Below are 15,731 nucleotides of genomic sequence, written 5' to 3'. Positions count from 1 at the left end.
ATTTCTTTTTAGCCGATTGTAGTTTCTAAACACTTACGTAATCTTCTAATGATATTTGAAAATGGTAATAACCATGTATTCAAAACAAAACATCCACACCAGGAACAAAACCATAACTATAAATGTCACTATAACTTTCAGAGCCATTCGATGAACAAGTGAAACAATGACAGCCAATCAAAACCCATCAGAATTGACAGGGTGTCGCGTACAAAATATTTACAGAACGGTATTGTTTATCAGTGTGGCTGTTCAGTGTTCACGTCATTGTCCTCATAGTTCTCATTCTTGGTGTAGATGGCCCTTTATAGTCTAAATGGCCTGCTAGTGGCCTCCAGAGGCTATGCTGCTCATTACACCCTGCCATAACAAAGTGGTTTGAACTAACAGACAATCAGACATTACCATCATTATGCTGCATTCACGCTAGTGGCAACAAAGCCACAGGCTACAAGCCAGCGACTTGAAGACACAATATGATGCCCACATTCCCCACAAGAGCTAAAAAGTAATAATAAAAAAAATTAAGATGGCTAAAACTTATTTCAGCACTGAAGCATTAATCAATCATACTTTTTTGTTTCACCATTTACACTACTCTACTCTCTGCACATAAATTACTGCCTGTAATGGGGAAAGAAATACTACTTCTTGCCATCGGCAAGTTCCTCTTTCTTTTTAACCCAAGCCTTAGTATTTTCCTCACTTGTCGCTCCCACACGCGCTTGACGACGTCAAACAAGGACGTTGAGCAACTCTTCCAACGGTGACTCTGCAACAGTGTAGCTGACCATCGTGTCACAGAAATCTGTAGAGTTTATCCTGCAATCTGCCTATTACATAACGATAGATCTTCTGTGCCAAGTTTTAATTTTGGCCAAACTAGGGTCACACTATAGGCAAAGTGAACAACAATTTCCATGGCAACCCAGCTAGTAGCTTTCAAGATAATACCAAATGAACATGAGCAACCGCAATGTCCTCTTTTTACATACTCTGGAACTTGCATCACAATTTAATATTGCCACTATCCTGCACACCATTATTCTGCCAAGCCATAGCTTGTAGGGTCAAACTGTATTGTATTTTTTTTTTTTTTGTTACAATACAATCTTATAACACTTGAAATACCATCCCAGCTATGCAGCTACAGCATGCCAAAATAGCAACCACAGTTGGCGTGGTAACTTGGCATCATTCAGCGCGTATAGCTGCATAAATTAAACCTCAATGTAAAAATAAAAAAAACTAAAACAAACAAAAAAAAAGTCTCAAATGCAGCATTGACACCTGGTAGTGTTAGGGCCAAACATTTTCCTGTCAAACCTTCACCAACATTGGCGTGAGGTCCTCGTGTTTCTATAGGATGCCCTGCGGCAGGGCGGGGATGTTCTGCAGGGCTCTATTCTAGGCCCAGGGAGAAGTTGATTCCGTGGACGATTCCTATGATGATGGGCTGCCAGGCCACCAGGTATCTGAGCCAGTCCAGCAGCTGTCCGTACAGAACGTGCGTCTTCTCCCAACTGGAGGGGAATTACATTAAGGAGCACAAATGAACAAGTAAGACGCCCTAAGGGCGAGAAGCGACGGCCAGGTCACGCTGAAACAGCGGCACATGTTCGGTTAAACAGCAATTCCCCCCAAACACGACCACGTGAAATCCCTAAACAGCGAGTTATAGAACAGCGACAGGAGAGTTATTGCTGACTGAGCAGCGTTCGGTTAAACAGTGTGTTAAACAACAATCTGAGCTGTCTCTGAGCGGTCTGAGAAAGCCACAGGGAATCAGCGACGCGCCACAGACCCATGTGAGTGAGTGTTACGTTAAATGTGTTACTTAAAACCTTTTTGTGACCTGCCTTCATGGATGGAATGGGAGGGAGGAACTATGGGAGGGAGGGACTCAATAGTTAACAAAATGTTGTGTATTAGCGAGACTCACTGATGGACGGACATGAGGTGGACATTGGGAGGGGAATTATTGCGACCAAAGGTTGCAGTTTACCATGAGAAATTTCACAGACGTGAAGCCGTGTGTGTACACATTTTTACAGTCTATGGGTTGGTTCCCTTGACACATCACTGTGACATCACTGGTGATATCACAGGTGACATCACCTATGTAAAAGTCCATATACAGTATGGGTATTCCCATATGTGCGACATGTGACCTCGCCCTTTATGTTTCCCTGAAGCGTCTTACTAGTATTATACTGCCATCATAAACCTCACCACTCTAACATTCCAGTCATTCATTCATTCAGTCAGTCAATGAATGTTGAATAAATCCTGAATGAAAAGGATACGGGTTGTTCATCATCCTCTTCAGGTCCACCTTCTCGTTGCAGTACGGACACGTCTGCTTCTTGCCCACAATGCACCAGCCACGGATACAGAACTCATGGAATCTGAGGGGCGGGGCAAAGGTTAAGGCATGACAACCACAGGAACGGGGACGATAATCGTTATTACCATTTATTGTGATAAAATATAGTCACAACTCTCACAATAATCGGACACTAGGATGAATTATCTTTTGTTGAGCTGCAAATTCAATACCACTTAAAACTATAAGAGGGATAGTCTATCTTTGTTTACAGAGATAATCTCATTACACCAGTAAGACTCCCTAATCGGGAGATAAGCGACCGTTGGTCGCTTATCTCCACAAATAGGCCAAAAGTTTGTTTTACCAATTATCAAGACATACGGGCAGTTGACAGTTTGCCATGGTTACTCATTGAAGTTGAATCTCCATATATGGAGATAAGCTACGCATCACACTAAGTCTGACCTCACCAGCCCATATTTGGGCATGAGCAACTTATGTCTCCATATATGGAGATATGATGACATCACACAGTCCTCAGCCGATGATGTGGCGTGATGTCATACAATACACAAACGAGCCCTACAGTATAAAGGGGCAATTCTTGCCAGGAAAGAAGCATTTCTTCGACTCAGACCTTATCGCCAGGGTTGGCTTATAGCAGCTGTCGGTAGGACCATATATGGATTCTGTTAGTGTGGATCTCCTAACAGGGCATCATCTGGGATACAATCCCTTTTATGCCCATATATGGAGATCCCTAACAGAATCCCTTTCATGCCCATATATGGAGATCCCTAACAGAATCCCTTTTATGCCCATATATGGAGATCCCTAACAGCATCCCTTTTATGCCCATATATGGAGATCACTAACAGCTAACAGAATCCCTTTTATGCCCATATATGGAGATCCCTAACAGAATCCCTTTTATGCCCATATATGGAGATCCCTAACAGAATCCCTTTTATGCCCATATATGGAGATCCCTAACAGAATCCCTTTTATGCCCATATATGGAGATCCCTAACAGAATCCCTTTTATGCCCATATATGGAGATCCCTAACAGAATCCCTTGTATGCCCATATATGGAGATCCCTAACAGAATCCCTTTTATGCCCATATATGGAGATCCCTAACAGAATCCCTTTTATGCCCATATATTATGGAGAAATCCCTGCTCTGAGTATCTGACATCAGTGTGATGTCACCTGTTTATGCCCATATATGGAGATCCCTGCTCTGCGTATCTGGTTGCTATGGTAAACAGTTGGTTGCTAGGGTAAAAAAACATGGATGCTATGGTAAACAGTTGGTTGCTAGGGTAAACAGTTGGTTGCTAGGGTAAAACCATGGTTGCTAAGGTGGTTGCTAACGTACACTAACAGACCAGCAACAACAGACTGTTGCCACAGCAACGTACACAAAGGTTTGTGTACACATGTGGTGTGATGTCATACTGATGCGGAGATATGAGCAGGGCAAAGGTGTGACGTGTGACGTGTGACGGACGGACGGACGGACGGACGGCCGGTGGAGGTTTTCATAGTAAACTGCTCCCTGACGGTCGCAATAAACCACTGGACAGTCATGTGAACACTGCCAGTAGGCCAGAGAACGGAAATGTAAGGAAGACATCTGGTGGTTAGATGAGATACTACATCACCCCATAGTCTCAAACAGGTTCCATTCCTGGCTTAGGATCAGTGTTTTGCGTGTCACGATTCCATACTGGGTTCCCAGACATTTGTTTCTTTTTACCATGTTAGATAAGTACATCCAAACATTTTCCATAACATTTGATTACTTCCAAACCTTTTCCAGGCCTGGACAGCTGATTTCTGAACTAATTTCAAAATTCATGATGGTGGGAACCCTGGATATATCTCCTAGGCGCTCCTTCCTGTTAGCCCATTTAGAACGGGTACACATTTTGTGTATCATTATTTTATGCTTTAACTATTCAAAAATAGCAGATATACAAGCTCACAGCGCGGCACCGCGCTGCGAGCTTGTAGATCTGCTATTTTTGAAAAGTCGTGAACATTAGAATTTTGACCCGATTCTATAAGTGTCTTTTGAATCCTTCTAATTCTAGGCCTAAATGGGTTAGACATGGCTGACTAAAGAGGATACATGTGGTTGCAGGAGAGCTGGTAGGTGTCCTCGAGGATTCCCTCTTCATCCACGTCCACCAGAATCCTCTGACCGCACACCGCACAGATGTCGTCCGACAGACTCCTGCTGGGCATGCCTCCCATGTTGTAGTACTGAAACAAAACACGTACTGTACATCAAATCTTGATTCAAATCAAAAACTATTCATGATTCTGAATCCATCCGATCCAAACTCTGTATGGGCAAAGTGCAGCATTGACCATATTCACACGGCGGCCATCTTACCATTAAAGTTGCCACCCCAGTTGCCACCCGGTTTCAATGCAAACTTCAAACATGGCCGCCAGGTGAATAAGGCTAATTGCCCGGCTCTGTGACACTGAGGCTGCTTGCCTCCCATACAGTCAAGAAATTTGTATTTGGCAACACATAAAATCACAAATAACTTATTTTCAAAACGTGTGTGTCTATTTGCTTCCATTACAAATATCAAACCTCAGTTACAACTTCTCTCTCTTTGATCAAAGACTTTTAACTACTTAAACCGGTCATTTTAGCGCTGGCTAGTCAAAAATAGCAGATCTAAACAGCACATTTGCAATTTCTTTACATTTCTGAAAAATCCTGAAAGGGTTTGAAAAAAGTTGAAAACATTTTGTGTTTTTTAACACCAATCTTCTCTACTGGGGGTCCCTGGCACAAAACATTTTCTGGTGGGAGGGTCTGGGGCCAAATATGTATCAATTTGGGGGTCCTTGGCATGAAAACGATTGAGAACTACTGATTTAGAAAGCATTTGTAGAATCTGCCTCAGGTCTTAATGGCTTACATCTGAAAACTCAAACATGTGATTTGATATTAGTTTATGTGTGTGTGTACTGTGTAAACCTTGAACCAGAGATAATCCCATTTCCCTGCAGAACAAGTTGAACCGAATGGAAGAGATCTTTTCATTTCTGGGTTATCTTCACAAGCATCGGTTTACTAGCTACGGTGGATCGGTCATACAGTAGCAAACGCCAATATTAATATGCTCGCATTAAAAATATCAAAAGACAGAGATCTCTTTTCTTGGCACGAAATGTGATAACATACATTTCTAAAGTCAGAGCCCTCTCCACCTTCTTGCGGACACAGAGAAGATCTCACACAAGACACAAAGACATACATACAGTATATACATATACACATGTAATCATGCACCTGCACACTCACAGACACATTCTCTTATGAGCCCATATGTACACATGTACAGTACGTACATGACAGACTCATGTCTTTGTGAGATACTCATTTGATTTTACCCCGATTGTGGAAGCCATGTAGTCCGAGCAGATCTCTGCGAAGTCTCTCCCCATCACTCCATAATACAGACCATAGAACAGCATTATCACTCCAACATCCATAGAATCCTCTGCTTTGATCCTGAGACAGAGAGAGAGATGGAGTCAGAAAGAGAAATAAACAGGGAAAGGGAGAATACAAGAAAGGGAGAGAGAGAGAGAGGAACGAGATTATACTGTATATAAATATATACTGCACATTTCCACATTATGTATGAGAGAACAACATAACAGCGAACAGAAAGCCCTCCATCTTGGCTCTACACTTTCCTCCGGTCTCTACTTGAAATGCATGAGGCGTTGTGCAACTGGAGCCATGTCTGTCCTTACCTGAAGAAGACGTTGAAGCCGAACATGGTGAACATGATGGCCAGGTAGCCCAGAACCCCCACCGCATAGCTCAGCTTGTAGATCAATAGGAACCACTTATACACCATCCTGAAAAACAAACACACACACACACACACACACACACACACACACACACACACACACACACACACACACACACACACACACACACACACACACACACATATTAATGTTGACAGGTTGGCTATCATTTCCTACACAGCTTTTCCCACTTGCCTTTGAAGACAGATTCTAAATCACCGTTTCCCAAACAGTAGGTCGGGAGTCGGGAACCATTTTTGGTTAGCGGAGCAGTTTTTGTAAAAAATAATATATTTTAAGTAAATATCCCCTTTTTTGTTGTTTCCTAAATTCCTAAATCCAAAAGAAATTTAAAAAGTTTAAACAAAAAAAGTCACAACTTTTCATCAATTAAACACAATTCCAACAAAGTCAAGAAATATCAAATAATTCCCATAAATACATTTTAAAATCGCACCACATTGAGAGCTTGTAGATCTGCTATTTTCTCTAGCTCTAATTTCTCTTTTGGGTCTTCAGCTAAAAAGTATGGAAACCACTGTTCTAAATGCTAAACGTCAAGACTGCAACATGCAAGACACCAATCAAATCATTTGAACAACCAGATAATCCATTCAGTGACATATCGTAAATAGTTCTTAAATGAACTCTTGTCTTGAGTGGTAAAACACATTGTTATTGACAGATGTGTTCGGACTCAGATAACTTATTCCACATACTTATCATTGCACTGGCTAAATTTAAATCGTAGAAAAATCTAATCAAATAGTCAACACATTCATCAATTATTAAAACAATCGTTAACATTAGTTCTAATATGAAAGCATTATGTGCGCACATTGTGGTACCTGGGTGTGCGGCCTGACAGGGGTTTGCGCGTGGCTCTGAAGATGACGTAGCTGGTGATGACAGAGAACATACCCCACATGGACAGAAACCTCCACCAGTACAGCTTGATGGTGAAGTACAGAGGAACCACCCACATCTGGAGGAGAGTCACCAACTGGATGGAGAACGAACACACACACCTTTAACCACATGAGCCTAGTGTCCCCATTATGGGGTAAAAATGCTAATCCAGACAGGCAGACAGATATACTTTACCAGTAAGACTCCCTAATCGGGCAAATAGGGCAAAAATTTGATTTTTCAAAATCTTCCTGATGGTGGCGTTAGAGTGATTTTAGGGCAAAATCTGTAGGAGCAGTGTCCAAAAATGTGTTTGAAAAAATCGGCCTGATGGTGGCGCTATATGGGACAGATCCATGTTGATGACATGAGTGTAGACATACTGTGTAGCGATTTTCGTGATTTTAGGGCAAAATCTGTAGGAGCAGTGTCCAAAAATGTGTTTTAAAATCGGCCTGAAGGTGGCGCTATATGGGACAGATTCATGTTGATGAGATGAGTGTAGACATACTGTGTAGCGATTTGCGTGATTTTAGGGCAAAAATTGTAGGAGCAGTGGCCAAAAATGTGTTTTAAAAATCGGCCTGAAGGTGGCGCAATATGGGACAGATCCAAGTTGATGAAATGAGTGTAGACATACTGTGTACCGATTTGCGTGATTTTAGGGCAAAAAATGTAGGAGCAGTGTCCAAAAATGTGTTTTGCAAGAATCGGCCTCATTGTGGCACTAGAGGGCCATGTGAGAAATGAGGGGTGGGGTCTCCGCGCCGCCTTGGCGGACGAATAGGTACCGGCCCCGGCTCTCCCGGACGCTCCTAGCCCGAGTTACGGCATTTTATGTGAGCTGCAGTGGAGGGGGTCCTCCACTGGGGGCGTCACCACTTTTGCATCCGTTCTGGAGCACCAGGAGTCGGTGGTCCCCGGGAATTCCCCGTGAGCAGCCCCGTTGGGGTGGTCATTTGGTCATTTTTGCATATTTGGTCATTTTTTGAGCGGTGCTAACCGCTCCTATAGACCTCTTTTTTACCAAAACTATGATGTCACAAATGATGATGACATGAGTTCGCTAGACCAATGAAACACTTCGATTCTGTTGATCTGTCCATGATGTCATAGTCACAGAGGCACTCGATTGGTTCACCCTGATTTAGAACGCGTTTAGGCCGCGTAAAATACGTCATAACGCGTTTAGGCCGCGTAAAATACGTCATAACGTGTTTAGGCCGCGTAAAATACGTCATAAAAAATTATTGAGCGGTGCTAACCTTGAATTTCAAAATTATATTAGATGAATATCACTTATAAGCGATAAAATAACCACACTTTTAGACAGACTGTGGAAAATCTTACAGGTTATAAATGATAGGCAGGTAATACAAGTTTAAAATACAAATGAACAGACCTTGAAAAACTAAAATATTCATCTTCTGGCCTCTTCTCGCCTCTCTGGAGGCCTCTCTGGAGGTAAATAAGGTCACTTATGATTACACTATGACACTCTTACAAGCTACAATCCGTAGCTTGGTCAACTAACTGATGAGAAATGACAATAAAGACTTATATAGTCTGAGCAGACCTCTAGACTGACATCATACACAACAAAAAGAATATTGCCATGCATGCCTATCAACACTGATTTGCGCAGGAATTAGTTTGCACCGCTCACTTCGCACGGGTGCGATTTTTACATCTGGGGGTCCCCCAGGGACCTGGGGTCCCTGGAGCTCCGGGGGTCCTTGGAGGTTGTAATTTGGCAGGTAAGGAGTGTGTGTGCAAAATTGGGCATGGATCGGGGCAACGGTTGCGGAGATATGAGCAGGGCAAAAGTGTGACGTGTGACTGACAGACTGACGGAGGGACGGAGGGACTGACAGCCGGTGGAGGTTTGGATAGTATAGGAGTGCAAGTAACTGCGACCTAACAGTCGCAATAAATGCTAAAGGAAGTATTCTGTTCAACAGCTCCTGTTGCAAAACATTCATCAAATTGCCAATAAAAAGAAGCATGATGAACATATAAAATACATTTACATCACTGGAAATAGAATGCCCAAAAAAACTAAGCTATAAATTAAAAATCCTAAATGAAAAATAACAGTTCTCTATCATCTAAGTAGGTCGGGAGTGGCTTATTGTCGGTATCAGCCGGTAACACACGGTCTGTCCCTGTTACAATGCGCTAGAACCCTGGGAGATGGATTGCTGAGGTGGAGAGCCACACCTACCTAATGTTATACAGTGCAACAAAATGTGCTTCTCATATCATTTTAAGCAGGGCCATGTACAGCAGTTGCTCAATATTGACAAATGTCATATTCACAACAGCAGGGGTTGACACTAAGGTCTCAGAGGCACTTGCCCATCGGGCAAGTACAGGTCATGTTCTACTTGCCCGAAGGTAACGCCCACTTGCCCGAAAAGTAAATCTTCCATTATAAAATGATAGGTACGATTTTAATTACCGCTCAATTTAACACTTATTTCTTTACTTTCTGGGGCTGTGCGATAAAATGTCATACCTCAATACCTCCAAATCCAAATACCAAATTCTTTAGCTATGATTGAATATGTCTATGGTTTCACACTTGTTATTTTATATTTTTAAATGTAGCAACAGTAAAAACAGCACATTATAGGTAAATATAAATAGTGCTCTTATTTTACATTCCACAGACCAGAAGACACGGCACACTGGCCACGTTCAGGTGTTTAGACAGATATCTCGTGTTGCGTTTATAGACATTTGTGTCCTCTCTCAAATGAGCATTTGCTTTGTCGGGCAACCTGAAAGCCAACTTCACCTGCCCTGACGTTTTATTTACCTGCCAGGGGCAGGTGGGCAAGCCTTAGTGTCAATGCCTGCAACAGTGTTATTTAAGTGATGAATAATAACTACCAACATGAATGGGTTTTATCAGGACCTCCATCTTATTCTTGGTCAACTGTTTTTGTTGTTGTAGGGTTGTTTTGACCCTATAGCATTGGTCTTGAGGAGTATGTAGACAACCACGTCTTCGCCAATACACGTTGTAGAGTCATAAGTCGTTTTATTTCCCCTGACATCTTTATTATCTTTATTCTACAAACCATGAACATTTTCCTCCTGGCCTCAGCACTCATTCTCTCCTTAGCCAACAGCATCCTCTAGTGGCTGGATTCCCTACCTGTCCCTGGCCACTACTGTATATCAGCATCAACATAGTTACAGTACATACCCAGAACACAACAAATGGCTAGTTTAAGTTTAAGTTTGCGAAGAATATACGGGAACGGAAATAGGTTTTGTATCAACCAGATATAAAAAGTAATCGTTATTTAAATATATAATAAATACATAAATACAAAAGTTGCAGTATGGTATATACATAGTTGACCGGAGTCCCTCAGTGGTCTATACTAGAACCCCCACCCGGCCGCCCCCCAGACCCCCATTTACACCAAATCACTTTGCCGAAGCTTTAGATCTGCTTTGCAGAATGTTCAGCGCCCAGAATGGGGTCAGTGTGGTTAACGGCGCTGCCCTTGCTTAAGGCCTGTCCATACTCTCTCCGACCACCGGACCTTTCGGCGGAAAAGGTCCGTTTCAACTACAAAATGACGTCACTCGCAACTTCTGAAAAGTATTAGCCCAAATTAAGAGTTCAGAGAGCTTCGCGTCATAAAGTCGGAACTCTCCAACGAAAGGTTCGGTGGTCGGAGAACAGGCCTCTACTCACGTTGTAGGAGCGGTGGTGGCGCTGCTTCCACTGCACCAGCACCACCTGGGCCACCACCAGCGTGGCGATGAGGATCATGACCATCTCGGCGTGCATGGCCTCGTGGCCCCGGTGCTTGACGTGGAGACGCTCATGGTTGACCCTGCAGGGAGAGGAGAGGGGAGGACAGGGATCAGGAGCAAGATACTGAAACACACACACACACACACACACACACACACACACACACACACACACACACACACACAGGGCTGTCACGATTATGACATTTTACATGACGATTAATGGTCACTCAAATAATTGCGATTAACGATTTAAATGTGTTTTTGTTGTTGACAATTACACTTCTGTTTGACTGGTAGGTCAAATAGAAGCTGCACATGGCAGATACGATACGAAACCAGAACCTAAATATACAAAGAAATTGCTGACATATTGACGACTTTATATTTAAAAACGGACATTGATAGTGGAGCTCGTAGATCGGCTATTTCCACTACTTTTGAAAATGTTTGAAAATATAAGAACATTTTTCAACATGGAAACGATTATGACTATTATCACAAAATAATTGCGATTAGACGATTATGTAATAATTGTGACAGGCCTACACACACACACACACACACACACACAGAATGCCTGGGGGAAATTTCCAAGATACACCTTGCAAAAGAACACCTTGTAAAGATATCTGAGTTGAGCACGCATGCACACTTGAGCACGCATGCACACACTCAGTCACTCCAAGTTGGAAATGTCTACTTACTTCCAGCTCTCCCTTTGTGTCATTTTCAGGAGATCGTCCTACAGTACATAGAGATAGAGGGTGTATAGTTAGAAAGAGAATAGATACAGATAGATGGATTGACAGGCATATTGAGCTAAAGGCATAGATTGATAGGGGGACATGTCTCCAATCTCATGGAGACATGTAACCACTGATAGGTATTAGGATAAAGACATAGTGAGCGAGAAAGAGAGAAACACAAACATACACAGAGAGGGAGAGATAACGCAGAAAGAGAATCTCTCTCTCTCTCTCTCACACACACACACACAGAGAGACAGAGACAAACATACAATAGCAGTCTGTGTTAATGCAGTTTAAGGCAACATTGATTGATTTAATATTTATTAGAAGTTTGCATAGGAAAGAGGTACAAGGACAGTAGAGTTGAGTTCAGTGATTGATACTAGGGCAACTAAAAGGATAAAGACCACAGGAAAGCTCAATATGGCTTGTTTATATTGGGGTCCCCTTTGCACTCAATTCAAAACGCGTAAGTAACTGGTTCATTTCTGGATTAAACCTTGTGAATTGCTCTACGTATTTAAACTATGACACGCAAACACAGTGGAAATGCCATCTAACAGTTTGAACAGCAACACGTCAACAACTAGTTCAGGCTTTCCTTCCTGACAATTCAATCCCCATACCAGCTGTCATGTCGTCTGTTATTATGAGCAAATACAACGTTACACTCTATGCAGCATTTCGCCATGTAATGGGCAGGTTGAAACCGACATTAAACTCCCCAAAACGGCATCCTACCTGTGGTTGAACAGCTGCCATGGCTGTTTAAAGTGTCTATTTGCTGCTAACGACAGCTAGCCTTTTCGGCTAACAGGACGCCGACGGGAGCCGAAAGGGAACAGTCTTTCTTCTTCTTTTTTTTGGTTTTGGATTGCAACCGCTGCTTTCAGGTGCTTACCGCCACCTACTGCAGGGTTTCTGAAAACGTTTTCATTATATTTCTATGATCAGTGTTGGGAAAAGTACTGATTGATTGATTAAGACTTGGTTAGAAGTTCAAGTTTGCATAGGAAAAAAGTACAGTTTCATGGCAGTACAGTTCACTGGTACACGGTCAACTAAAAGGAGATCCTGTTAAGCCTTTTGGCTTATTTACACAGGAAACCTCTATGTATCTCATAACATTGAATGACAGACGGATACACTCAAAGAATGCCAGAAAAGTCGCCCTCTTTCAAAGTCGCCCCAGGCCCAGACTCGTGGGTGCATCTCTCCACTCCGACATGTCTCCTTTCCGACATGTCTCCATTCCGACACTAACCCTATCTCTAACCCTAACCCTAAACCTTAGGCCCATGGGAGTGTCGCCACTCCGACAATAAGAAGTACATTTCGGAGTGGCGACATGTCGGAATGGAGAGAGCCTCCCTTCCCAACGGGTCTGTGGCCTTAAGCTAGATGCAGATTAGACTAAAATCAAATCTGTGCTTCTGGGGGTCCCTGGAACAAAAAAGTTTGCAATAGGGGTCCATCCGTGGAACAAAATATTTTGAGATGGGGGTCCACGGCCAAAAACACATTTTGGGGGTCCTTAACCACTGATCGGCACATTCTACAAATGTCTTCTAAATCATAACAATTTTCTGAAAAAAACTTATGTTGCCATCAGTGTTTCTCAAACTTTGTCATGTGAAGGACCCCCAGAATGATATGTATTTGGCTACGGACCCCCATCACAAAATATTTTGTTCCAGGGACCCCCAGAAGCAAATATTTGATTTTAGTCTATTCTGCATCTAGCTTAATTAAGGCCACAGACCCATTGGGAAACGAGTTTGGGGGCGACTTTGAAAGAGGGCGACTTATCTGGCTACCCACTCGAAAGTTGTACTTTAAGTGGGATGGACACGCCCAAAACCCGCCCAAAACAGCTAAATCAGGCTATCAAATTAGAATATTTTTTTGATGATGTCAAGTAGCCTACCCCCATGTTACCCAATCAATATTGCAGTTAACTGCAATACATTAATTTAATTGGCTAATATGGGGGGAGGGGGCAAAGTTGAAAACTACCCCTGTGTTCTGAAACTACCCTCGAGGACGGGGACGGAGAAAATGCGACTTTCTAAACCGAATTTTAAAAATAGCAGTTCTAGGTGTAAAATGATATAGAATCCACTATTTACCGCTAAAAAAGTACAAGTCTTCTACAACAAAGGTGTCAGAGGTTAGTAATGAGGGTCCAACGCTTCTCCTCCCCAGCTCTGAGACGCTTTTAGCGGCCATGTCTCTTCCCCTAGAAGCACCGCGCGCGTGCGTGCGTGCGTGTGTGCGCGTGCGTGCGTGCGTGTTCCTGAGATCAGTGCCAGGTCATCATCTGCAACACCACTTTTTTCATGATCCAATCAGTGTGTAGGATTAACCCTTCATGGTCCCCTGGTGCTTGGACCTGGTTGGCGATGACCCCTGCTCATTATCATTTCTTATTACACGGCTTGGTTGAATGCTTCATTCTGATTAGCCAATCACTGAACTCATCTTTTTTTCTTTAATCAAAGGCTCAGAGAACCTGGTTCATATCAATCTGTACGTGGCTTGATTTTTGCTGCATCCAACATTGTAGCCATGTAAACAAACTCTCAATGTCATTTACAGCTAAACAGCAGCCTACAGGGAATAATGTTTTTGAAAACATTTGAATTGAGTCATAAACACAATGCCGTAACAGAATATCATTTCTATTTAATCAACACTTCCCATTGACTATTTTCAGAAATTAAATCCTTGTTGTTCAGGGTTGATAAAGAGATAAAAAGTCCTCCTCTCAAAGCCAGGGTCTAATCACCTTGTCTGGGGTTATTTTTCAATAGTGACCTGCTCCCCACTGACCATTGCAAAATAAACACGTTCGTTAAAGGAGTAGTTCACCCCCAAAATGACTTTTTTTCTATTGATTACTCATGCGTGCCATGGAGAGTAGAGTTCAATAATATGTTTTGGTTTTTGTCACATTCCTAAGACAAAAATTTGATTCGAGTAAATTTACCCCCATTGATTCCGGATGGGGACCCGTTTCAAAACGGGTCCCCATCCGGAACGAATGGGGGTAAATTTATTGTTATCACATTTTTGTCTTAGGAATGCGACAACAAACTAAAAATATTATTGAACTCTAGTCTCCATGGCATGAGTAATCAATAGAAAAAAAGTCATTTTGGGAGTGAACTACTCCTTTAATAAACATGGAGTCTGCCATATGCCCCATTTCAGTTTCAAACTGCTCAGTGCCTCTTTATTTGCAAAGTCAAACAGGACTGACATACGGTATACAGATGTATTGCCACACACAAGGAGCAAACAAAGGGTTCAATGTGGTCCCCAAAGAGTATTTATTTATTATGGGTGCTGATTAATGATTCAGTTTGAAGGCAGTATCTCACCACACTTTATAATGTCTATTAAGCAGAATAAGCACACAGAGAATGTATAGTAGCCTACTGGTCACATTGTGCATGAGATAAGAGAGATGTAGAAAGTAACAAAGTATGATATGAAAAGACACAGTAAGGGGAAAAAAACAGATTCATTTCCTATCATTGGGCATACAGTTTCCTCATAAAACAGTATATGTATGCTTATGCATATTAGTGTCAATCAGTATTAGAGGTGTTCAGACATAATGGTCAGCCTAAGATATAATCATAACTTTTTTATTTTTTTCCCTAAAAGGACAGCACACACTGTAATGCCTGTCCCACGGATGAAGAGATGAAATATTATGTAACACATATTTAGATCAATGTCATTAGACCGGACAAGACAATGTGCAAGACAATGTGATTGACAATCATTCAATCAAATCATGTTTAACTGAGATTATACATTTTTAATGACAATGATCTATTCCTTTTTCAAATATTTCCACTAAAAGGGCAAATGAGATTTGGCCTTCAGGTCAAAATCTTCCTCAGGCACCACCAGATTTCCTTCTATCCAAGCTGTTAAATCTTTACGGTTAATTACTGACTGTGTAAAAAAGACATACTCAATATCAGGAATAAGAGTACCGTCAATAGTAGCGTTATATCCGAATCCGTATCCAACCTCACACTTAGCCCACACACGCTTAAGTTCCTCTTGGACTTGGTAGCTTTTTAGTACTTCT

At 42.1% G+C, this 15,731-nt stretch overlaps 1 protein-coding gene across 1 annotated transcript; it reads right to left on the bottom strand.

Moving 5' to 3' along the window:
* Positions 1-1,231: 1,231 nt before the first annotated feature.
* rnf175 (ring finger protein 175) lies at positions 1,232-12,425 on the bottom strand. Its single transcript, XM_080742124.1, has 9 exons — positions 12,365-12,425; positions 11,579-11,616; positions 10,810-10,951; positions 7,034-7,188; positions 6,123-6,230; positions 5,754-5,874; positions 4,468-4,601; positions 2,307-2,408; positions 1,232-1,523 (listed from the first exon to the last, which is right to left on the bottom strand). Exons 1-9 carry the CDS (start codon positions 12,383-12,385, stop codon positions 1,403-1,405), a joined length of 942 nt encoding a protein of 313 aa, XP_080598250.1. The 5' UTR covers positions 12,386-12,425; the 3' UTR covers positions 1,232-1,402.
* Between the last annotated feature and the right edge of the window lie 3,306 nt (positions 12,426-15,731).

This window comes from Nannobrachium achirus (assembly GCF_963921795.1).
Source record: "Nannobrachium achirus genome assembly, chromosome: 14".
Taxonomy (NCBI): domain Eukaryota; kingdom Metazoa; phylum Chordata; class Actinopteri; order Myctophiformes; family Myctophidae; genus Nannobrachium; species Nannobrachium achirus.
The sequence above is the reverse complement of the archived record's forward strand: the minus strand, read 5'-3'. Positions and strand labels throughout refer to the sequence as shown.